The sequence below is a fragment of the Suncus etruscus genome, chromosome 9 (assembly GCF_024139225.1).
Source record: "Suncus etruscus isolate mSunEtr1 chromosome 9, mSunEtr1.pri.cur, whole genome shotgun sequence".
Taxonomy (NCBI): domain Eukaryota; kingdom Metazoa; phylum Chordata; class Mammalia; order Eulipotyphla; family Soricidae; genus Suncus; species Suncus etruscus.
Window position 1 is genome coordinate 61,707,452 of NC_064856.1, and position 26,737 is coordinate 61,734,188.

The window sequence follows — 26,737 nt, forward strand, 5'->3', positions numbered from 1 at the left end:
ATAGAGATATATTTGTCAAAATTCACTGAGAAATGTTACTTTAAAGCAGTGATCATGTTAAAAAGCTTCTGAGAGAACTTTGATCATTTTGATTTTCTGTAACTTGTAGTCAAACTAGTTGATTTGGATGGATGACAGTTTCAATTTTATTGTTCTTTAGATTTTTGCTGTGTAGTTGACTACATACAGGAAGATTTGCAGCCTTTGGTATATTAGCATAACATACTATTCAGTTAGTAGTGATTTTCCAGTAGAAAAATGTTAAAAGCCTCTTTAAGCTTGCTTTGAAGTAATTAATACAAAGTAAAAATTACTCTCTTAAGGTATATAGTTATATTGGCAAATAATCTTATAAACAGAAATCAGGATAGTTGGCTAGCTTCATCACCTAAAATAGTTTTCTCATACTCTAAAGTTAATCCCTTTCCTGACATCCATATGCCTCTGACCTCTGATCTGTTTTTAATCCTGAATTTGCCATCCAGAATAACATACGAATGGAAATTCCTGTAGCATACAGCACTTCAGTCTCACTTCTTTTGTCTAACATGAAAATAAGATTTACCTGTTTGATTGCATGGTCAGTTCATACATTGACCGATGGGCTTTTGTGCTTTTTTCATGTTTTGGGAAATAAGAATAAAACTGCTGCAGATTTTATATTTTAGCTTTTTGGTAGATATATGTGTTGGTATATTTAACTTTATAAGAAACAGTTTCTTTTCTGAAAGGGATTTACTTACTGTTTTACATTCTGGTTAGCAATGACAATATTCTAGTTGCTCTATATTAGGGGTCCTCAAACTTTTTAAACAGGGGGCCAGTTCACTGTCCCTCAGACCATTGGAGGGTCTGACTATAGTAAAAACAAAACTTATGAACGAATTCTTATGCACACTGCATATATCTTATTTTGCAATGAAGAAACAAAACAGATACAAATACAATATGTGGCCCGCGGGCCATAGTTTGAGGACCACTGCCTATATCCTTGTTGATATTTGGCAGTTTTTTGGGTTCAATTAGTTTTTTAATCATTCTAATAAGTGTGTAGTGATCTTTGTCTTTTAACTTATATTTCTCTAATGACTAATGATTTAGACTATCTTTTTATGTGACTTTGAGGTCCTTTAAATCTTTTCTTTGTTTGTTTATTTGTGTTTTGGACCACACCCGGTGATGCTTAGGGGTTATTACTGGCTATGCGCTCAGAAATCACTCCTGGCTTGGGGGACCATATGGGACTCCGGGGGATCAAACTGCAGTCTGTCCTAGGCTAGTACGTGCAAGGCAGATGCCTTACGACTTGTGCCACCGCTCCGGCCCCAAGGTCCTTTTAATCTTTATTCAAATAATTCTTTATGCAGGCATTGTATAATTTAAATTTTGTTGGGTATGGTCTTTACTTAAAATATTTTTCTTGTTGCCTCTTTTTCTTCCCTTTCCCATTATTTTTATTGCGATGCCCAGGAGTTGCACACATGCTATGTCTCTGATGCTGCATATGGTTTATGCACTGATTTATGTTGGGACAATCACTGGAAATTTATTCTCCTTGGTCTCCATTCCATTAACTGGTGTGCTCACAAGAGATCACAGGATTGTGGTGCTTTTACTTTTAACCAGGATTTTTACAGAGGTTTGCATACCTTTTTTGGCAGGGCTTGCATATGTGTTCATTGGGGATTGTATTCTTGGTTGAGGTGGTAAGGCCAGAAATCACTTGCAATTTTAGGGATCCCAGACATCAGAGCTGGCAGGATCAGACTTAGTAAAGTATGGGGATTTGTACACTCTCTGTACACTTGCAAAGTAGTAAGTGCACCACGCTGCAGTCAATTATCTGTGCCTGCTTCTTTTTAAAATTTATTGTTATTTTTACTATTGATTTTGGGGTCACACCCAGTGACACTCAGGCCTTACTCTTGGTTTTGTGTTCAGGGACACATATGTCTGCTAGGGATCAGATCTGTGTCATCTGTATCCTAGGCAAACATGGTACTGTCACTTTTATCTCCCCCTGTCTCACCACCTCTTTTTTTCCCTAAAGCAAAATATTGTTCCCTTCTTTACCCTTCATTATTGTTGGCATCATTAGACACACACACACACACACACACACTCACACTCACACTCACATATACACACTCATGACACATGACTGAAATGTTTGAAATTACTTGTGATCATAGGCCATACCCTATGATTCTCAGGGGTTGGTTCTGGCTATGCACTCAGAAATCGCTCCTGGCTTGGAGGACCATATGGGATGCCTGGGATTGAACCAAGGTCGAGGTCCTGGATGGGCAGCATGCTAGGCAAACACCTACTACTGTGCTATAGCTCCGGCTCCTTGGGTATATATTTTTATTTTTGAAATTTACCAGTGGCTGCTGCATTTTCCACCTTGGCTTATACTCGAGTCACTAAATTTTCTCAGTTTTTAGGGTAAAATTAGGGGGTTCGGCTTATACTCAAGTATATATGGTACTTGCTTTGAGTCACTCTTCCTGGCATGGTGCTTGAATGCCTTTTTTTAGCTGAAGACCTTACAGGGGTTATAACCCTCTTTTTGTTTGTTTTTGGGCCACACCTGTTTATGTTCACTTTCTACTCCTGGCTCTACACAGCTGGTGAGACCATATGGGATGCTGGAGATTGAACCCAGGATGACTGTGTGCAAGGATAATATCCGCTATCTTAGCCTCTGGCCCTGGGTTTATACTTCTTTTAATTGCAGTGCTCCCCCACACATGGCTATTTAGTACTGTGTTAGGTATCACAAGCCATAGCACTGGTAGGCACAAACTGTAAAGCCTTGCTTATCCTATGTAATAGCAGCAGTACTGAGTGGTCAGACTCAGCCTTAAGCTTGTTAGGAAGGTATTCAAAGCTACTGTGCTACTAGGTTCTCAAAAGAGTACCAGATCTAAAGGAGTTTGCTTTATCTAGGAAAACGCCGGTAATTATCTTAAATGACAGTGGTTATAATTTTGGAATGCCTTTGAGGAGTTCACTTAATAGCTAGCTATTCTGATTGGGGAGGAGCAGTGATTTGGGGCTAAGGAAACAATTATTTGACTTCAATTGTTTAACCTTTTTTAGGCTTTTCTTTTATATTTCAACTGAAATGAAGTATGTGGTGCTGGGCTTGAACTCTATCTCCTGTGTATATTGCATTCACTGTAGCCCACTGACTATCTCTCCAACCCTATTAGTAGTAAGTTTTAAAACTTTGTGAGAAAGTTTCCCAATTGGAATACAAAAGATACTTCCACATTTTTCTTCTTGATAAAATTCCTATTCTGAAAGATATTTTGAAATGTTGAAAATGATAAACTCACAGTTGAGATTCTATATTTCTGAATTTTTATTGTAAGGATAATCAGTAGTTCTATAATACCTATTGTGATACAATTATATAAGTAATTTATATGTACACAATAATTATATGTAAATAGAGTATTTTCAACATAGCCTGTCTTTGGATCTTTAGGAAAACTCTTTGGTAGACCCTGAGAACATGAGCTAATTTGACTTGCAGAGGATCACACAGCTAAAAGAAAAGTTGCCATTTTGATGAAAGAGTCTAGTGTAGGTCTGTTGCCTCTGCAATACTAGAGGCCCAATTAGAGGCTACTTTAATGGAAAATAATTTTTAAACTTTTATACTTTTACGTAATAATATTTTTCAATAGCTTGAAAGTACTTTAGGATTGTAATGTTACATAAAATTATTATTCATGTTAAAAGTACAGCAGCATAATACATCTTTTTCAATTTAGAAATGATACAGTAGAACATTCAAGTCCTGTAAACAAGTCCGTAGTTATCATAAGCTGAGTCATTGCCTGTTAGCAATAATCTCACAGAAAAAAACTGCCATCAAAAATAAAAGTAGTAGTAAACAGCATATTATTTCCCCTCCTAAGAGCAGTTTGTTTAGTTTCTAAATTTAAAAGCCTACAATATATTATTAGTGGGTTACCCATTACCATTCGTAGGACAACTGTTAAAAAAGGAGAAAGGCAGACATTGGGAGAGTGTTAGGATAGGAGAGAAAGGGAAAGAATGTAATAATAATTTCTCACGCTAACATTATGAAATTTAAAACATCTATTTCTTAGGAGATTTGTATTTATATGTGACCTTATGTAAGTAAGTCCAGTCACATTAGGCTTCTGTACTGCTTTTCTTTCATCCATAAGTAAAATAAGATTGCTCTGATTTCCAAGGATTTACTGGTTTTATTATTAATTGTGTGTGGTGTAGGAGTATGGGGGTGCACCTAACAGTTCTCTGGGGTTACTTCTGGCTCTGTACTCGGGAGTACATGTGGATGGCAGTCACGACTGTACGAGATGTGCTGGGGATGCTGGGTTGGCAGTGTGCAAGGCAAACTCCTTATCAATTGTACTGTCTGGCCCTTATTGTTTTTTTATTGTTGGTTGTGGAGTTCACCGAGGCAAAACTCAGTGTGGCTGTGCAGTGTCAGGGATCAAACATAGGGCTTTATATGTGCAAGACATTCATTCTGCCATTTAAACGACAACTCAGCCCCCCACATTCCTCAAGCTCCAGATTTAATAATTTGATGTTATGCATGATTAGTCATCTGCTTGATCTCGGCTACCAAATTAAAATAGTTTGTCATCGTTAAATTATTAATTAGCAGTCTCATAAATTGCTAATATTTGAGTTTGATTTAATAATTTTCTACAAATAAAAATAAGTCATGGGATTTAGACTTTCATGTATTGATATGTAAATATATTTTCATATAATGGTATAGATTTTAGAGTTTTTATTATGGGGCTTGGAATTTCTTTTATGAGTACTTAAGAATAAAATGGGATGCCACTAACTGAGGGACATTTTAATTATAGAGGACTTAAAGATGGGTATGAAAACTTATTTTTGAATTATACAATATCCAAGTTACATTATATTTTAGTACTTTAGTGTTTATACTATTTTAGTGATTTTTATATTTAATCAAAATAAAAAAGTAGAACATACATATACTTTTGTTTTAGGCTAGATTTCTAGAACAGGCACTAAGTTTTCTTGACAAATTATAGGTGAAGATTTGAATTTAGAAAGCAAGTAAAGTAATTAATAGTTACTACTAAACTTTATATAGTTGTAAAGCCTTTGTCTAACAGAATTTTAGATTTCAAGTTTAGTTTGAAAAGATTTCAAATGTACAAAATGAAGTAAGAAATTTAAAAGTTTAGGCTGGGGAGATAGCACAGCAGGGTATTTGCTGTGCATGCAGCCGATCCAGGAAAGAGGGTGGTTCGAATCCTGGCTTCCCATATATCCCTGTGCCTGCCAGGAGTGATTTCTGAGCACAGAGCCAGGAGTAACCCTGAGCGCCACTGCCAGGTGTGACCCAACCCCCCAAAGTCCCAGAATTTAAAAGTTGTCTTTTTCTACCAAAAAGCTTCTAGAAACAATAAATTCATAAAGCAAAAGTGACAGGCTACAAAATTAACAAGCAAAAAATCAATGGCCTTCTTGTATACCAATAATAATAGAGAAGAAATGGACATTTAAAATATCCTATTCACATTAGTATCACACAAACTCAAATATCTTGGAGTCAACTAAAGAGGTGAAGGACCTATACAAAGAAAACTATAAAACTCAGCTTCAAGAAATAAAAGAGACACATATCCTGTTCATGGATTGGTAGGATTAACATCATTAAAATAGCAACAATCCCCAAAGCATTGTACAGACAATGCAATCCCTCTAAAGATACCCATGGCATTCTTCAAAGAAGTGGATCAGACACTCCTGAAATTCATTTGAAACAATAAACACCTGTGAATAGCTAGAGCAACCCTTGGGAAAAGAAATATGGGAAGCATCACTTTTCCCAACTTTAAAGCAATAGTCATTGCTATGTAAAACAGCTTGGTATTGAAATAAAGACAAATCCTCAGATCAGTGGGATAGACTTGAGTATTCAGAAAATGTTCCCCAGACATACAATCAATTAATTTTTGATAAAGGGGCAATAAACACAAAATGGATCAAGGAAAGCCTCTTCAACAAGTGGTATTAGCACAACTGGTCAGCCACTTGCAAAAAAGTGAACTCAGACCTCTATTGAACACCATGCATAAAGGTCAAATTCAAATGAATTAAAGACCTTGATATCAGACCCAGAACCATAAAGTATATAGAACAACACATAGATAAAACACTCCTTGACATTGAGACTAAAGGCATCTTTGAAGAGGAAATAGCACTCTATAAACAAGTGGAAGCAGTGATAAACAGATGTAACTATATTAAGCTGAGAAGCTTTTGCACCCCTGGCATCCCATATGGTCCCCCAAGCCAGGAGCGATTTCTGAACGCATAGCCAGGAGTACCCCTAGAGAGTCACTGGGTGTGGCCCCCAAAAAAGAAATAAAAATATCTCCCCAAAAACGTTTTTGGCAATTTTGGGGCTGGAGAGATTGCACAGTCTACAGATTGTACACTCATGCTTGTCTTGCACAAGTTCAATCTCAGGTACCCCATATGGTCCCCAAACACTGCCTGGAGTATTCTTGAATGCAAAGCCAGGAGTAGCAAGCCCCAAGCACAACCAGGTGTGACCCCCAAAATTTTTCATGAATTTAATTTTATGCTTTCAAAAGCAAAAGCTATGCATTGAAATTATTTTGCTGAATGAATATATTATTTGTTACACTACAGATTTGTACTTTCTTGTCATTTATTTTCACTGATTAAATATTGTCAGGATTAAAAACTTCTAGATATTTATTTTTTGAGATATTTGATCCTAAAAATAAATATTTTGAGTATAAACTGATACTGGCAAAAACATTGGAGAATATTGGGGCCAGCCATTTAGGAGGAGAGAGTGAATACTAGTGGGAATGGAGTTGAAGGTAAAGTAGATATAAGAAAATAATGAATTTTTGTTAGTTTTAAACTAAATTTATTTCAACTCAAATATAATTTATATTACTGTTTTTACTATAATGGATTCACAGAGATGTTTTATTAGAAAAATATGGTGCATTCTTAAACACTCTTGGTAGCATAATGTGCTTCAAAGATATTAGTGAATGCTATAGAAATAACAGGGGCGTCCAAAGGGCTGTGCTTCTCCTGTGGCTCAGTCTTATTTCATACCTGTGACATCATTAAATAGGAAAGGAAAAAATGTGGTCATGTATGATTGCTACATAGAGATGAAAGTAAAATGGGTAATTGATATATTTTGATGAAGTATTTTAACTTTCAGTTTTCAACCACTTAAATGTGGAAGTATTTAAACGATGAATGTAAAAAGATGAACCATAATGTTAATCATAAAATCATAATGTTAAATTGATCTCTATTCTTAATTCTTTTGTTTGTATACTCTTTGATTTCTAGGTTCAGATGTAAAATATACCAAATAATGATTATATTTTTAAAATATTAATTTTTTAAAACCAGTTTTTGGCTTTGCTTAGAGGGTACTCCTGGCTTGATGATCTTGGCTCTGCACCTAGGGATCACTCCAGCTAGGCTCTGGGAACTATCTATGGTTTGGGGGATCAAACCCAGGTCTGCTGCTTACAAGGCAAGTGTCCTATCAGTGTAATAATGCTCTGGACCGGTATGGGGTTTGGGGAGGCCCCATGCTGGAGGCCTTCTCCCTAGCCTAGGGAGTGCTGGGAAGCTTGGCAGGCCCCCAGCCATGCCCGTCTTTCTCCCCTGACTCCAGGCCTTCCCTGAGTGCCAACACAGGTGACCAGAAGTGGGTTCAGGTGAACTCTTAGGGGTCCTCAGGCTTCCCCCCTCCTCCGTACTCCAGGGGGCAGGTACATGAGGAGGAGGGAGGGCAGATATCTGGCTTCCAGTTTTCCCTTTGATTCAGGAGGCCAGCTCTTCGCTAGGTATGGATTTTGGGTTGGCCCCATGCTGGAGGTCTTCTCTCTAGCCTGGTGAGTGCTGGGAGGCTTGGCAGGTCCCCAGCCATCCCCCTACCTCTCTCTACGCTAATGGGTATGCGCTTTGGAAGGAGGGCGAGCCATTCTAGCACTGGTTTATGTTGGGACAGTCACTGGAAATTTATTCTCCTTGGTCTCCATTCCAAAAACCATGCGGGGGCTAGTGCCCCCACGCGTACAATATATGTTGATAGTATTATATGCATATAGTTTATATATGCATAATATCCATCTTGTATTGTGACCTTGATACTGCCCTACAAAGCTCATATCTAATCTTTTACTGCTTCAATCCCAACCCTTATTTCCCCCCATTTACTCATGTAGGTGCAGCTCACCACATAGAGTGATGAGTGCAGTTAGAGAAATAACTACACTGAAAACTATCATAACAATGTGAATGAATGAGGGGAATAGAAAGCCTGTCTCGAGTACAGGTGTGGGTGGGGTGGGGAGGAGGGAAATCTGGAAATTGGTGGTGGGAATCTTGCACTGGTGAAGGGGGGTGTTCTTTACATGACTGTAATCATACAACTACAATCATATTTGTAATCATGGTGTTTAAATAAAGATAATTAAAAAATAATGTTCTGGCCCATGATCACTCTTTTAATATTTGGTTATCAAATACTTAATATTTGATTTAGGAACACAGCGTTCAGGCGGATAACTTATAGTTAAAAATCTCTGCTTCCAATTTTGGGCAGTCTTTGTATCCTGGTCATTTCCTTTGAGATGCAGAAGCTTCTTAGTTTAATGTAGTCCCACTTATCTTTGCTTCCACTTGCTTGGTCAAGTGGTGTTTCATCTTTGAAGATTTCTTTGGCTTCAATGTCATGGAGAGTTCTGCCTAGTTTAGGTCTGATATCACTGTCTTTAATCCTTCTGTTTGTTTTTTGTTTTTTTGGGCCACACCCGGTGATGCTCACTTCTGGCTATGCACTCAGAAATCACTCCTGACTTGGAGGACCATATGGGATGCTGGGGTATTGAACTGCAGTCCATCCTGGGTCAGCTCTTGCAAGGCAAAGCCCTACTGCTGCACCATTGCTCCAGCCCATTTTTAATCCATTTTGATTTGACTTTTGTGCATGGTGTTAGCACTTTTTTTTTAACATAGTTTTTATTTTGATTATAGTGTCTTACATATTGTTGACAATAATATTTTAGGTACATATTTACATAAAATCAGGGGGGATTCCCATCACCGGTTTGTCTTCCCTACTCCTCCGTTTTTGTCCTACCTTCCATATCCTCTTCCCTCACCCCCAGGGCTGCTAGAATACGTGGTCCCCTCTGTACCTATCCTATTACTTCGTAGTCTTACACCTGTTTGGTTCTGATGCCTCCTTTATTTCCCCCTCCAATTGGGGGGCAGGACTAGCTAGTTCAAGTTATGTGGTTTTGTTTGAAGAGGAGAAAAATAATAAACTGGGGTAAAAGTCTAATACGCCGGGAATAAGCAGAATTCTTCTAGAGGCTCTCGCCCTCGGTTTGAGAGACGAAAGAGAAAAAGAAGGTGAAACAGTCCACCCTTACGAAATGAAGTGTCAAATATCTATTAAGGGTTCCAACAATAACGCTAAGCACCCCAAAAACAGAACATAACAAACAAACAAAAAATGTCGTGGTCTTGAGAAAGGTATCATGGCATAGCCCATGAAGAGGGAATAGAAAGGGCCTAAGAGATTACATGGGGGCAAGGCGTCTGCCTTTCATGCAGGAGGTCATCGGCTCGAATCTCTGCGCCCCACATGGTCCCTCATGCCCGCCAGGAGCAATCTCTGCGCCCGGATCCAGGCATAATCCCTGAGCACTGCCGGGTGCCATCCAGAAATCTGAAAATAGGAAAAGAAAGAGAAAAAAAAAAAAAAAGAAAAAGGGAGAAAAAAAGATAAGTGGGGGACAATAACTTCAATAACCACACTAAAACAAAGAAATCGACCAAAAATAAATAGATAAATAAAAATAATGATAGTAGTACATGAAGATCAAAAAGTGATATATGAAAAATAAACAATGTGTTGTTGTTTTTTTTTTCCCTCCTGCCCAGGCACAGTAAATATTGGGGTCATTCCAAAAGGGATTCACATGGCCTAAGAGATATGGGGTTTCTCCGCCCTTGGAGTATATTGTCATGGGATCAACTATAGACTCTGTTCATGATCCTTTATTCTCCTGGTGGTGCATTTGTGGAGTTTGGGAGGCTTCTGCTCCGTCCTGGGTGTTATAGTGAGACCTCTGTATCTAGAGATCTCAGTATCTGCACAGTTACAGGGGTGGGACTTATGATGAAGTCAGTCTTTGTGGTTGTAGAAGTTCTGTTCCCTCCGTGTCACTCCAGTCCATCTTCTGTGGTTGGTGGTCTTGGTCTTGGCACTAACCCTGGGATGGCACCTAGGATAGCGCCTTTCCTTGCGTTTCCAGAAGCCCCATTCCGTTACAGTTGTCTCTGCCAGACCTTTGGAACTGGGGATCATGGCTGTTGTGCAGGTCGTAGCTCAAACCCTAGGCTAGGGCTTTTTTATTGGTCCCAAGATATATACAGTCTGGTCATGGTTCTAGCAGCCAGTCCACTCGTTGGTGTTCCAGCAGTAATAAGGTTGTTCCGGATGGGGTTTGTTACCTGCAGCTATTGTGAAGGACTGTGCCATTTCTGTGACTGGGATCCAAGGTTCAAGGTTGGATGGATGGGATCTAATCTCCTGAGGTCTAAGTTGATTCCACAAGACATATTTTCAAGGTAGGAGTTATCCCTGTATTGTAAACAACTCTGAGTTTCTAACTCTAGTAGATAAAAGCTCTTTTTTTTATGTGAAAGCTTTCCCCTTTTTTTAGTGTGCCTTTGCAGAGAGAAATGGTGTTATGTTATATTGTTGGTGCCTTTGGGGGTGGACAGAGAGGAAAACAAAAACAGGTCACATACCCAAAAAAGATTAGAAACAAATAGGATTAAAAATGTATGTGCTCACATATGTATATGTGGACAAGAAACTTAAAAAATGAATTAACGGAGTATTTAAAGGACCAAAGAGGTGCAAAAGACTACCTTACTTTTGGGGAAAGGCAGGTAAAGAGGAGGTGAAATACAGGTTTTATGTTTATGTTGGGAGTATAGGTTTTCCCGTTGTCTTTTGGGTTTTTCTTGTAGTGTGTGGGTTTCCAGGCATCTTTCCATCACACCCCCTGACCTTCTTCAGGTTGGTGGGTGTTAGCACTTTAAGGGTTTTTTTGTTCGTTTGTTTTGCACGTAGGCTGACCAGTTTTCCCAGTACCACTTGTTAGAGGTTTTCCGTGTTCCACTTCATATTTTTTGCTCCTTCATCCAAGATTAACTCAGGGTTTTCAACTGACATATTTTATTAATCTATTTCATTACTATGTTATCTTAATCACTACAGCTTTGTAGTACAGTTTGAAGTTAGGGAAAGTAATACCTGCCACCTTCTTTTTCCCAAGGATTACTTAAGCTATTTGGGGGGATGTGGATTATTGTTCCATATAAATATCAGAGTGATCTATTTCTTTGAAAAAATGCCATGGGTATTCTTATTATTTTAATGATACTAACCTCCCTATATATTAGTAGGGGATATCTTTTCATTTCCTTGTGTTCTCCTATATTTCTTGAAGTAGTGATTTGTAGTTTTTTTTGTTTAGGTCTTTCACCTCTTTAAATTGATTATGAGGTACTTGATTTTCTGAAACACAGTTGTGAATGGGATTGTTTGTTTAAATATCTCTTCTCTTTGATTATTTGTATATAAGAAAGCCATGAATTTTTGCATGATAATTTTGTAGGCTGACACTTTACTATAAAAATCTATTGTTTATAGTAGCTTTTTTTGTAGTGTTCAGAGTTTTCTAAATATTGATGTCATCTGCAAATAATGAGATCAAGACTTCTTCCTTTATCTGGATGTCCTTGATATGTTTTTCTTGCCTAATTGCTTTGGCAAGTACTTCTATTTTTTATTATTTTTGGTTTTTCGGGTCACACCCGTTTGATGCTCAGGGGTTACTCCTGGCTAAGTGCTCAGAAATTGCCCCTGGCTTGAGGGGACCTTTTGGGACACCGGGGGATCGAACCGCGGTCCTTCCTTGGCTAGCACTTGCAAGGCAGACACCTTACCTCTAGCGCCACCTCGCGGGCTCCTGGCAAGTACTTCTAGAACTATATTGAAAAGAAGTGGTGAGAGTTGGCAAACTTACCTTGTGCCTGATCTTAGATGGAAGGCTTTTAACTTTTCCTAATTTGTGTTTATACATTTTGTAATTCGTGTTAATATATATTATTTATAACCGTTGGAAACCCAGCCTGCTGATATTTTTGTTGCTTGTATTACTTTATGGTCACAAATTCTCTAAAAAATTTTATTTATATTAAAAGTACCTAACATAAAATTTACAATCAGACTATTTTTAAGCATGAAGTTCTAAGTTCTATGTTACTAAGTGCATTCACATTCTGTTTTTTTGTTCGTTTGTTTTTGGACCACATTAGTGGTGTTAAAGGCCAGAACTGGTAGTGCTCAAGAACAATACATGGTATGGTTATGGTAGTGCTTTGATTTGAATCAAGGGTGCAGCCACAGCTGCATGGGAGGCAAGCCTTAACCTCTTTGTATTATTTTTCTGGCTCCACATATTTACATTTTTATGCTGCTTCACCATTCAGAGATCTTGCTAAATTGTACCCATTAATAACTATTTACTAACCTACTCCATTACCATCACTTGCCATACTATATTTTGTTTCTATAAATGTGATTATTCCAAGAACCTCAATTAAGCTATCTTGTTTGTCTTATTGTGACAAATTTACTTCCAGAAAGTTATCCATGTTGTGGCATATATAACTGCTTTTCTTTTTAAAGGCCCAATGCTATTTCAACTATATTTGGTTATTATGTTTTATTTTTTTCCTTGCTTTTGGCCATATCTGGTAGTACTTGGAGCTCTACCTGACTCTGCTCAGGGGTCCTCTGGTTCTTGAGGTACTATGTGGCATTGGGCTTCAAACTCTCCTGCATGCAGAATACTCCTAGTTCCTTTCACTCTCTCTGACCTCTCTGTTGGCTGTTGTGAATAATGCTTCAATAAACATGAGTTTGGAAATGTTTATTTGAGTTCCTGGTTTTATTTTTTATTGTAAATCCAGAAAAGAAATAGTTTAATCAGTACACAACTTGAATACTTATAGCAGGTCAAGTTTTGGAAAACTTTTAAATCAAATTAATATGTCTTCCGCCTCTTTTTCCCTTTTTCTTTTAGTACTTGGATAGCATGTTAGATATTACCAGGTTTTATATGTTAGATCTATGATACTTGTTAGTTCTACAGATGCTTGAGACGGATTTATTTTTAAGTTACTTTTTCTTCTCCAGATAAAGGTTTCTATTGCTCAAGAACCAAGTCATTGATTCTTTCCCGGGTAATCTTCATTCTGTTCTTGCACCCTCTTAACAAGGTTTAATTTTATATATGTGTTTTTATTTGTTTTTTCTTTGCTGAAAGTTTTTTTTTCCTTTGCTTCAGTGTGTGTTCATAATTTTTTGTTTTGTTATGTTTTTGTTTTGTTTTTGGGTCATATCCGGCAGCGCTCAGGGCTTACTCCTGGCTCTATGCTCAGAAATCACTCCTGGCAGGCATGGAGAACCATATGGAATGCCGGCATTCGAACCACCAACCTTCTGCATGCAAGGCAAATGCTTTACCTCCATGCTATCTCTCTGGCCTCTTATAATTTTTTTAGATAAACATTTTTGTCATACCTACTGCTGAAATCCTTGCCAGATTATTTCAACATCATATTGTCTTGTTTTGGTCTTATTTTGGCATCTGTTAATTGTATTTTCTCAGTGAAGTTGAGATTTTTCTGGTTCTTGGTGTGCCCGATTTTTTTTATTTCATTTTATCTTGGGCATTTTGGGAATTATGAAGGAATTATGAATCCTATATAACTCTTCTATTTTGATAGGCATTCTCTGAGGTAAATTATGCCAACAGGGGAAAGTGGACTCAACTTGTTACTGTGAGATGGAGTTGAAATTCCAGGTTCCTTGTTTGCCTTTATTTACAGCCAGTGATGGGAGTGGTGCATTACTATTGTTGTATAAGGGTGAATGATGTTTATGCAGCTGTAGCCGTAAGTTTCTTTGCTAACTTGCTTCTGAGGTAAGGCACTTCAGTATTCTACCCTTGTTGGCTTCAACTGAAGTGATGGACGCTTCTTAGTACTGGGCTGTGATGAATATTCCTACTCAGTGTTCTCTGACTTTATGTATGAGGGAAGGAAGGGTCTTATATTTAGGGGAAGGGAGAAGAAAGCTAGGTTACTCTCTTGTCTCTGCTGTTTGGAGAAGACCCAGTTAGCAGTTGTTTATTTTTCCTGTGGCTGAGGCATTGTGATTAATGTCTATAAAAGTTTCCTGTTTTGTGAGAATGTTCCTTTCCTGATAATTTTGGAGAAGATAGTCTTTCGTTGTGGCAGTTTTAGTTTATGCCCAGTTAGACCAGATACATAAAACAAAAAGTCTTGGAAATTAATCATCAAGTCATTTCCTTGGATCCTGTCCTAATCAGTCTATTTCCTTTACAACTTTAAGTATCATTTTATCTTTGATATATATATATATATATATATATATATATATACACACACACATATAGTTTTTTTGTTTATTAGATTTTTAAAGGTAATTTATTAGAAATTTAGAATGTACAATATAGGAAGTTTTAACTTTTTAAAGACTTAGAGGGACTGCCCAAAAAAAAAGAATTAGAGGGACTGGGGAAATACTTGGTCAGGGGCATATGCCTTGTCATGCAAGGATCTATTTATTTTCAGACTTTTTATTACCTACCATCCTTTATGTCACTTCTGATGGTATTTTTTTCATATCTGCTCTAATACTTTGTTATACTCTGCTGACTCTTTGCCATTGTTTTTTTGCACTTATTAAACATTCTCAACATGGTGTTACTAAAGTCATTTTTTGAGAATTTGAAGAATTGGTTGGTACTGGTTGAGCCATCCATATTACTGTTTTCATTTTTTGAATTTGGTGGGCTTTTAAGTGTTTTCCCATTGGGTTTGCTGTTCTGCTGAGAGAACAGGGATGGAGGAGACAAGCAGAGATTCAGAGATTCAAGAATTATGGAGCTGGGCCTGTTGAAATGACGGAGGTCAAATCTGGGACAAAACTGGAAGGGAATGGGTTCTACTTGGGTTCCATGAAGGTCCCAGAGAAGTCAGCCTGGAAATTAATCTCACCTGGGAGGGTGGGGAAGTTCAGGAGTTGTTAAACTGGGCCTGTCAAGAGTTTTTGTTGTTTTTGGTGGTGATGGCGATAATGTATTTAATAGGAGGAATAGGGAGAAGTGCATTTGTTCTCATTTTCATTTCAGAAATGAAAATATTAGTTATTTTATAATTTTCTGGTTTTTGGGCCACTCTTGGTAGCGGTCAGGGCTTACTCCCTGCTCTGTATTCTAGAATCACTCCTTCCAGGGTTCAGGGGTCTTAAATTTTCTTTGAAGAGGCTTCTTCCTCCATTCTGTCCTGTCCTTATTCTACCAAATATGTATTGTTGGAAGTACAAGATTTAGTATTATATGCTTTTGCTATTAAATTAACTCAATGTATTTCTGTTACATAATTTTTGATGAATAACCTTTTAGATTTATGTTTGCATCATTAGCTGTATGCTGGAATACTTCGATTGAGATATCATAGTTTACATTATTAAAGTGGAGCTGCCAAGATCAGGGTGCTCCAGGTATATTCATGACAGTTCTTGGCCAATCAGAATTGATGTTGCAATATATTGACTATTGGTGGTGTGGTCATTGGAGTCCATATCCATGCTTGATGTATCTTGGTTTCTTGTGACTGCAAGATAATGCACCTCTGACTCCTGAGCTTTCTCTTGACCTCATGGAATTTAAAGACTTAGAGAGTTGGAGTGATAGTACAACATACTTGGACACTTGTCTTTGTATACAGTCAACCTGGGTTTGATCTCCAACACCTCATCTGGTCCCCTTAGCTCTGCCAGGAGTGATCCTTGAACACAGAGCCGGGAGTTAGCTTTGAGTATTGCCAGGTATGGCTCCAAACCAAAAAATGATCTTTTTGATAAATTATTATATATCTTATTTTAAAATTTTATTCTTTATTTAAAGAACATGCATCACATCATTGGCATAATTGACCATAATATATTTAATTTCCAGATAAGTGAGAGCAAAGTTATTTTAAAAAGAATAGAAAGAAGAAAGAAAGAAAAAGGAAGAGAAGAGAAGAAAGAAGGAAAAAAAAGAAGTACAGTGGCAAGCAAACTTGTGAAAATTATTGTATATCCAATTAGGTCATTAAGTCATTGATAGGTTTAGTGAGCTATTGTTGGTAGCTCACCGTTCTGTTATTTCATTTGTTTTTGAAAATTAAGTCACCTCCGCTTCTAACTTGGTATTCTGGTATTCCTATGGGGATGACAGCATCACACAAATGAAGTTGTCACACAGCGCAAATGTGGCTGAGCATTTCAGGAATTCGAAGCACCATTACTGATACCGTGGCTTTGGTGGGCCATATTCTTAGTCGCCAGGTCTGCTGGAAGTAGTAGAAGGCGGAGGAAGGGTATCCTCACTCACTCTAAAATAGTCCTATTGATAACCAGCTCTAATACCAGCATACCTAGAGTTTGGTCACAGTGGTATCTCTATAGAGAATTGTAGAGGAGTGGTGAATAAGGGTCATAGGCAAAGTGTCAGTTATGGGGGATGATGAGTGCAGCAGATATGGCTTTGGCAGAGCAGGGCCTTAGCCCGCCCTCTCCTCCTGAGATTGCCAACTTTCAGATAGATGCACAGCTGGTGTATCCAGGATTTTTCATGGCTTTGTTTATATCTCTTTCGAGAACAGAGTGAGTCCAAGGAACTGGCCCAATTCAGATATGGTGACTGTGATCATATATTTTATTTTATATGAATTACCACATATTTTATTTTTGTAAAAAGAAGTATTATTTCCAGCAATCAAAACATTAATTACATTATTTAAAGCAATTTTAGTTTTTGTTTGTTGGGATAGCTTTGAAAGTTGATACTAATTGATGTATTTATATTTAAGCTATCTTTTTTTTTTCTGGTTTTGGCTAAATACTTTTTTTTTCTTTTTTTTTGGTTTTTGGGCCACACCCGGTGTTGCTCAGGGGTTACTCCTGGCTGTCTGCTCAGAAATAGCTCCTGGCAAGCACTGGGGACCATATGGGACCAGCTACTTGCAAGGCAAAAGCCACTGTGCTATCTCTTCAAGCCCTTGGCTAAATACTTCTAATGCTGATTAAAACTGGGCCATGCAATCTACAGTGTAAAAGGAAGAGGGACATTGGTGATGGGAAATGTGTACTGGTGAAGGAATGGGTGTTGGACATTGTATGACTGAAACTCTGTCATAAACCACTTTATAACTGTATCTCCTGGTGATTCTATTAAATAATATTAAAAATGGGGCCAGAGCAGTAGCACAGCGGTAGGGTGGTTGCCTTGCATGCGCTAACCTAGGACCTAACCTAGGACCTACTGCTATTCGATCCCCCAGCGTCCCATATGGTCCCCCAAGCCAGGAGCGATTTCTGAACGCATAGCCAGGAATAACCCCTCAGCGTCACTGGATGTGACCCAAAAACTAAAAAAAACAAAAAACAAACACACAACGCACACACACACACACACACACAAAATAAAAAAACGGATTATTTTTGTTGATGCTATACCTGGTAATACTCAGGACATTACTGGTGGTATACTTGGGACCATGTATGATATTTGGGATCAAACCAGAGTTGCCAGGTACAAGTTGAGCACCTTAATCTCTATACAATCTCTCTGATTTCCCAAAGATACTCTTTTGACAAAATATTTTAGTTGTGACTTCAGGTAATTAACTTCAGTTAATTCTCTAGGCACATTTTGCCATTTTTTTCATATCAGTGTTCTGGGTGGTTAAAAGTTCAGAGGTGCATCACTAAAATCAAGGTAGTCTGTCAATGCATTTGTTGTTGTATAAATTAATACCATCAGTGTTATTCTCTCTCTCTCTCTCTCTCTCTCTCTCTCTCTCTCTCTCTCTCTCTCTCTCTCTCTCTCTCTCTCTCTCTCTCTCTCTTTTTTGGTTTTTGGTTTTGAGTCACACCCAGCAGCGCTCAGGGGTTATTCCTGGCTCTGCGCTCAGAAATCGCTCCTGGCAGGCTCAGGGGACCATATGGGATGCCGGGACTCAAACCACGGTTCTTCTGCATGCAAAGCAAATGCCCTACCTCTATGCTATCTCTCTGGCCCCAAGATGTTATTCTTAGTGAATTAATTTTTACACACATCCATCCATCCATCCATCCATCCATCCATCCATCCATCCATCCATCCATCCATCCATCTATCTATCTATCTATCTATCTATCTATCTATCTATCTATCTATCTATCTATCTATCTATCTATCTATCTATCTATATCTATCCATGATTTATTCTGATTTTATTTTCTTGTAAAGGTGTTCTTGTGTTTGTAAGAGTGAAAGACTATGTTAAGTACTATTTAAGATTAATAACAAAATGATTACTCTGGTATTTTGACCAGAATATAAAACATCACTTGCATCACAGAAATATTCTTTCCTCAGTTTTAGTTTTACTCATGTGGTAATCATGCTTTTCTATTTTACCATGTACTATTCGAATGTATTATCTGTACATGTAATCATTGTGGCATTTGTTTCCTTGTGACTTGGCTTTCTCTTTTTATGTTTTTGAGATATGTCTGTATTGCTCTCTATTAAGGTAGTTCTTTTATTTTTGTCATATAGTCTTTTTTTTTTTTTTTTGGTTTTTGGGTCACACTCGGGGTTACTCCTGGCTCCACGCTCAGAAATCGCTCTTGGCAGGCTCCAGAGACCATATGGGATGCTGGAATTTGAACCAGTGACCTTCTGCATGAAAGGCAAACGCCTTACCTCCATGCTATCTTTCCTGGCCCCTGTCATATAGTCTTAAGTTCTATTCTGTGTTTATCCATTGGAGATATTTGAGACATTTACAGTAATATGCTGTTTTGTGTAGTAACACATACTTTTTTGTACATCTGCTACTTAGGATAGATGTTTTGCAAGGAAAGGAGATAAGAATTGATAGTCTGCTGACTGGGTAGGCAAGCTGATAAGGTACCCTAACTTTGTAAGATTAGTGTTCCTGTAGAATAAACTTATTTTCAGATTCATAGGTAACATCAATCTTTTACCAAAAGGCTTATAAGAGTTTATTCCTACCAACAATGGGTGTTCTTGATTTAAAGTATGTCTTAATTTTTAACAAAATTGTGCAGTCAGAACGTTTCTCTCTGCTAATTCTTTTTGGGGTGGTATCGGGCTCCTTCTGGTGTTATTTGGGGGTTCTTGCAGTACTTCTGTAGACAAAGCCCTCATTCTACTCACTTGTACTATCTCCCTGAAACCAATTATTATCTTTTATTTCGTTTATTTTTAGTTTTATTTGTGGGAGGTTGGGTCACACCGGGAGTGCTTAGGGTTACTCCTGGCTCTGTGATCAGATATCACTCCTAGCAGGCTTGGGGGACCATATGGGATGCCGGGGATTGAACCTGGGTCTGTCCTGGGTCATCTGCATGCAAAGCAAATGGCCTACTGCTGTGCTATCCTTCAACCCAATTATTATCTTTTAAATTTATTCTATCTATCTCTCAGATATTTTTAATATAAGCATATCTTTATTATATGTTTAGAAAATACTTTACTCACCCGGGATATAAATTCTCTGTTTAATTTGGGTATATATCCTTCCCTAGTTTGTTGCTTAATGTTTTTATCTTAATTTTTTTAATCAAGAATTCCTTAATTTTCTTTACCATATTTTTCTTTCATCTTTGTGTTCTTTTTTACACATGAAAATGATTTTGAATTTTGGGTGACATCTTCTGACTGTGTTCAGAAACTACTCTTGGCTCAGAGTTAGGACCATTTCTTGCAGTACTCAGATTGTGCAGTGCCAAGTGCAAGCAAAACATACTTCAGTCCATTAAACTACCTCTTTTGTCCAAATTTTTTCTTTCTGTACCAAGATTTTTTTTTTTTTTTTGTGGTTTTTGGGTCACACCCGGCAGTGCTCAGGGGTTATTCCTGGCTCCAGGCTCAGAAATTGTTCCTGGCAGGCACGGGGGACCATATGGGACACTGGGATTCGAACCAATAACCTCCTGCATGAAAGGCAAACGCCTTACACCTCCATGCTATCTCTCAGGCCCCCTGTACCAAGATTTTAAAGATAACACTTACCTTCTAATGAGTTTATTGTTGGGGGCAGGAACAATTAGGAGACATAGTTCAGCTGGCAGGGTGCTTGAGGCACTTGAGTCCAACCCATGTTCAATCCTTTTACCCCATAGGTCCTCAAATATTGCCAGGAGTGATCTCTGAGCATAAAGAGCTCTAGGAGCTAGTCCTGAGCACTGCTGCATGGACGCTCTCTCTTGCAAAAGAGTCTATTCTTGTAACATACATGTTTATTTTTAATTTTCCTTCAGTTCAAAATTATATTTGATTATTTCCCCACCCTCTTTCTTTCCCTTTGCTGTTGCATGACTGAAGTCATATATATATATGCTTGATTGTGGTGGTAGGGTGTTTGTTTTTGTGTATACAGTATAGGACACGTGGCAGTGGTTTTGGCTAGGAATTTTATGTGGTGCTAAAATCTATGAATAGTCTGCCCCATGTTTTTATTCTTCCTTCCTTCCTTCCTTCCTTCCTTCCTTCCTTCCTTCCTTCCTTCCTTCCTTCCTTCCTTCCTTCCTTCCTTCCTTCCTTCCTTCCTTCCTTCCTTCCTTCCTTCCTCCCTCCCTCCCTCCCTCCCTCCCTCCCTCCCTCCCTCCCTCCCTCCCTCCCTCCCTCCCTCCCTCCTTCCTTCCATTAGCTAATTGTTTAGATATCATATGCATATGAAATTGTTCCAGAAAATTGTCATAGTAATACGATTGTGGTGCCACATGATTATGGTGCTTTTTTGTTTAGTGAAAATGAGGTATTATTTCCATTGCCATCTGGAGAAGTAGATGAAAATTGATCACCTTTCCTATATAACTTTATCTGTCCATCTTACTCATTTGGGGATGTAATTACAAAAATCTTCAGGATCACAGAAGAGGAAATACTACCATTGTTGTTTTTTTTTATTGTGATTCTAAGTGCAAAAAGTGCTTCAGACTTGTAACATTTTCATGATGCAAGCCTTTAACAGTTCTATTAACTGCTTCAAGTGGAGTCTCAGTTGGAGCCTTCCATGCCATTACAGTCAGAGGTTGACAGAAATTTTAACTTTCAGAAAAACATCATAGAGAAAAAAAATTGAGTGTTTAATTTAAGAGTGGGTTTAAGAGGGGCCGGAGTGGTGGTGGAAGCCGTCGGGCATGCAGTAACCTAGAATGGACCGCTGCTCGATCCCGCGGCATTCCATATGGTCCTCTAAGCCAGGAGCGATTTCTGAGCGCATAGCTAGGAGTAATTTCTGAGTCACGGGATGTGGCCAAAAAAAGCCAAAAAAAAACAAAACAAAACAGTGAGTTTAAGAGTTTTTAAAAGGCTGTACTTTTTTGTTTGTTTTTGGGCAACCCAGGTGATGTTTACACTTACTCCTGGCTCTACAGTTTTAGGGAACCATATGGGATGCTGAAGATCAAATCTAGCTAACAAGATAAATGCCCTCCCTACCCACTATGCTATTGCTGCAGCCCTATTTTTTTTAAGTGTATTTTTAAGAATCTAGTAGTATATGGGAGCGATAACACAGTGGTAAGGCATTTGCCTTGCAGGCAGCCAGCCCAGAATGGACGATGGTTCTAATCCCGGCATCCCATATGGTTCCCTTAGCCTGTCTGAGTGACTTCAGAGCATAGAGCCAGGAGTAATCCCTGAGTTCCGCTGGCTGTGACCCAAAAACCAAAAACCAAAAAAAAAAAAAGAATCTAGTAGTACAATACTTTGTTAATGAGTAATTATTATTATCCTTGCGTAGGGGCTATGCTAATCTTCTCTGTATCATTCCAATTTTAGTATATGTGCTGCTGAAGCGAGCACTGAATAAAGTATTTTGAGGCAAGTTAGTACATTTTATATTTGAAAGCATTGAAAATATGTTCCAGTTTTCTGTGTGTGTGTGTGATGTGTCTGTGTACTGCGTGTGCATGTTTTTATCTTATTTTCATTTAATTTGACATTACATTATAGTAATTTAAAGTGTCATTGTTTCTTTTGATACATTAATGATTTTCTTCGCATTTAAGATTTTTAATATTTATACTTGAGGTTTGTTGAACTTCTTGAATTTGACTTGGTCTTAGCCCATTCTTGAAATTTCTACTTTTTGCTTTTATTTCTTCTCCTGGATATATATTAGGATTTCTGACTATATGGTTATGTCTCTTAATGCCCTAGTGTACTAACTCTCATGCCACGGTCTGAGGTTCCATCCTCTGGCGTCCCATATAGTCCCCCAAGCCAGGAGCAATTTTTGAGCGCATAGCCAGGAGTAGCCTCTGAGCGTCACCCGGTGTGGCCCAAAAACAAAACAAAAATATGTTGATAGAAGAGCCACATTGGAATATTTGACATTAAAGTTGTCTTTTCCTGTGTAACAGTCTTCCTCCAAAAGCATTCATTGTCTTTGCTCATAGATAATGCAGTTTGGGCATAATTGGTATGACTGGCTTGTTTTTGCCCCGCTGGCATCAGTTAGGGTAGCGGAAAGCCTGTAGGCTGGTTTCATCTGAATCTTTCCTTAGTCATATGTATGGTGGTTGGTGATTTTTGCCAGCTGGATATTATGTAGTCTGTGACGAGACCATTTACATATGATCTTTCCCTTTGACTCCTTGGCTCCTGCAGTTTAGTGTCCTTGTTCAAAGGGCAAAATCAGAGAGAGACAGGAAGCTAATGTCTTTTTTCTAAATCCAGCCTTGGGAAGTCATATTGTTTATCTCAGAAAGGCCCTAAACAAGGCTACATAAAAGGAAATTATATAGGTTAGATTATTATGCTTGTTAGGAGGCATGTCAAGGATTGTGGACATATATTAAGGGCACCACAATTAATATTTGAGTCAAGGATGTGAGTCTTTCGGGGAAAGAACATTTCAGACATAGAATGACCTTGGTGGATGCATGGTGGTTTAGAATTGTTTATGGATGAGTTTCCACTGTATAGTAGCAGCATCTTAAGACAAAGGCTTTGTTCATTGCTTTATTTTCCCTGCATTTAGAACAATGTTTGACAAAGAATTGTAGTTCAATTCTTCTTGTGAAAGAGAAAATCAGGTTTTTTTTTTTTTTTTTGCATTGTGTATTGAAAAAAACCCTAAAAAATTAATACATACGTTTTTGTTTATTTGTCATTGTGTCACACCCAACCGTGTTAGGGATTACTCTTAGCTCTGCACTCAGGAATCAGTCCTAGCAGGCTCAGGAGACCATATGGGATCCTGGGATTGAACCCCAGGTTGGCCTTGTGCAAGGCAAATGCCCTACCCAGTATACTATCATTATGGCTCCTGAATATGAACTTTTATGTTGTGATTTATTGGGAAATTATATTTTAGGAAAGAAAGTAAACTGTACAAATGAGCAAAGGTTTAGAAAAAAATTGAAGGTCCCAATATGAGTTTGTCAGATAGTGAAGTTTATTGATGGTGGTAGAGAAAGACACAGTTTATAGAAAAATATGTAATAAATGTGAAGATTTTCTAAAAGATTATCTTTGATAATTGATTGTCTTTATTTTCTTTTAGATATTTTATTTTTAATTTATTTTTATTTATAAATTTCCTTATTACATGTACAAATGTAATAAAGTAATGACCATGTATTGCATAGTTGTTCATACCACATTTTGTTTCTGCCACTACTGTTTCAAAACTACTACAAATGTAAAATTCCCCCCATCATATCCCTAGATTCCCACCCATCCAGCTTACTTCTTGGGGGAGACACAATATTAGCAGGTTTTTAATTATTTGTTTATAGATAATGGATAATGAAGTCATCATTTTTAAGGTATAGCCATACAAAAATTTGTGAAAATTAATATATTGCAATGAGGTCATTATGTCATTGTCAGATTTTCTGTTATTTTTTTGCTAGTTGATTTTCTTTTAGTGTTTTTATTTATTTGTTTATTTATTTATTTATTTATTTTGGGGGGTTTGGGTCACACTCAGGGGTTGTTTACTCCTGGCTCTGTGCTCAGAAATCGCTCTTGGCAGGCTCGGGGGACCATATGGGATGCTGAGATTCAAACCACCGTCCTTCTGCGTGCAAGGCATGCCCTACCTTTATGCTATCTCTCCAGCCTCTCTGTTAGTGTTTTTGAATTTTAAAATTTTGAAATAAAAATTGGAGTTATCACTGATATATATGTGGCTGTGTGGTGCAGGAATTCCAAGCTTTGAGACTGATGTGGAGTGTGATTTTGGCTTCTGGAAATTTGAGAAGGTGGTGGGAGTGAAGTAGGAGGTGGCCCTAATGGCATTTATTTTAAAATGCACATTCACTATCAGCAAGCCTGGAGTTTTGGTCAGTTTCTCTTCTGCAAAGATGAGTGGTTAAGTAGTTATTCTGGGCTATTGGTGAAACAGTGATTGGATGGTGAGTCCAGTGGTGTGCCTTTGGCACCTGAGTTTTCTGTTTTTAGCTGTGCTGCCAGCATACCTATGTTTTTTTTCTGGCTTGGTATACATTTCTTTTGAGAATAGAATGAGTCTGTGGGCTAGCCAAATGCAGACATGCCAACTCTTTTTTTATTAATTGTTATAATAAATTAGTTGTACAATAAGGCTATTATGTTAAAATAAAATACTTGAAGTATTATGTTATGTTAGCCTTTAAGAAAACCTGTCATGAAAGATCCAACTTTACAAATGAGCAAAATTTGGGATTTTAGTTTCTCTATAGAATTCCCTAATGGTCTCAAGATATTTATCACTAGATTTAGAAAAACAAATACCAAATGATCTCACTTATGTAATCTTGTGGGGGGAGGCAAATGAATTCAGAAACAGGACTTATTGGTGGGCACAGTAGTTAAGTAGGTTCTAGTTATAAGACAGATAAGTTTTGGTAATAGCATAGGTTTCCCTATTCAGACAAAAGCAGTTGAAACCTAAGGTAAAAGTTAAAAGTGTAATTTCTGAATAAAATCCTAGATGGTGTAATAATACTTTTTTAACACTAAATTTGTAGCAAAATGTTGTTAGGTAAATTGTACACATTTTACTGTCTTATACCTTTATTTAAAAATATGATTTGTAATTTATCTTGTTCTTATGTATCATAGGATGTGTTTTGGAGGTACAGACAGAATATCTTTGATGAAATGAAGAAGAAATTTTTACAGGTAGACTGCTGATATAAAATTGCTTTAGTGTGACAATCAGCAGAGCAAGTAACAGCATGTTAGTGTTTTTATTTAATAACAAGGCATGTCTTAAGCTTTATTTTTGTTTGGCTAATTTATTTTTATTTGATTTTAGTGATACAAATGTATTTAAAGTGAACATTCCTGACAACCTTTTGTTTTTAACAAGTTAATAAAGAGGAGACTACATCATAAAATTCATAGAAAACCTTTGACTTTGGTTAATGACAATTTTTTTTATAGATGTATATATTTTCTGGAGTTTTACTAGTACTGATATTAAGGTTATACCAGTCAAAAGCCAGAAATTTTATTTGAAGTCATAAATAAAACTTACTTCACCAACAGCCTGAATATTTTGCTAAACTTTTGTGTGAAGTTCCCATTCTAACATTTATTTAACATGCTATTAAGCCTTTGTTTTTTTCTCCTATCCCTTTGGTTCTATGTCCTCCCACTCTCCGGGTTTCTTTAATCTCCCTGTAACTGATCTTTAGCAAAAGACTGCTTTGGATCATATCAGGGGATAGGGTAGCTTGAAGAAGGGAAATATTTTAAAAATAAGATAATTATTAATGGAAGTTAGGATATCCTATTCTAATTGTCACTTGTTACGCTAAAAATGCAGTCTGAATGAAGTTGATAAATTTAATGTCAATCAGCAAAAATATTTCCATCATCCATCTTTTTTTTTCAATTTATGTCCCTATGTTAATCATGAATGATTATACCCAAAGAGTAATAATAAATAGGAGTGAGGGAGGAAAGAGTTATTCTTTTGTAGTAACATTGCAAGGAAGGAAATCTTTAAAAATATGTTTATGTAAATTTAGAAATAAAGGTGTCCATTGTAGTTAAAATATTTTTAATAATTAAAATTTTTTTTCTCACATTAATATTAACTTCTGCTTTCACGTATAGTATAGCCATGAGCTATCCATGAAGTACATATTGATTTTTGTACTTTATAGATTTTTCTCTAATATGTTAGATTTTCAGTTTAGGAAACTTTGTGCACCTTTTTCAATAGTTAATAACATTTTAAGTTATGTATATTGAATGTTCTCCCAAGTTTTAAGCTTTATTAAACTCTTTTATTCATTGTAGAATCTGATTCAAAAAGTATACCTATTTTCCTAAATGATGTTGTAACTTTAGATTTTTTTAATTTAATGTTGGTTGTAATACTTATTTACATCCAGAACCAACATCATTACATCCTTCTCAATTAGGACTTGCATGTGTGCTTTTTTTAATTATGTCTTGCTATGGAGCAGTCTATGCCAAAGCTTTGT

General features: G+C 37.3%; 1 protein-coding gene and 2 non-coding genes across 5 annotated transcripts in view; 2 read left to right on the plus strand and 1 right to left on the minus strand.

The window, feature by feature from the left end:
* Positions 1–26,737, plus strand: part of USP47 (ubiquitin specific peptidase 47) — a 127,920-nt gene that overhangs the window by 14,530 nt on the left and 86,653 nt on the right. Inside the window, exon 2 of one of the 3 annotated variants that reach the window (XM_049780983.1) lies at positions 25,362–25,421. The exons of the other annotated variants lie outside the window; for them this stretch is intronic. Coding sequence (XP_049636940.1) covers positions 25,362–25,421 — 60 coding nt within the window. The remainder of the gene's footprint in view (positions 1–25,361; positions 25,422–26,737) is intronic. 3 annotated transcript variants of the gene reach the window in all.
* On the plus strand, positions 7,040–7,169 carry LOC126019259 (small nucleolar RNA SNORA14). Its single transcript, XR_007498993.1, has one exon. It is a non-coding gene; the product is annotated as a small nucleolar RNA SNORA14 (small nucleolar RNA).
* On the minus strand, positions 22,006–22,112 carry LOC126019947 (U6 spliceosomal RNA). Its single transcript, XR_007499550.1, has one exon. It is a non-coding gene; the product is annotated as a U6 spliceosomal RNA (small nuclear RNA).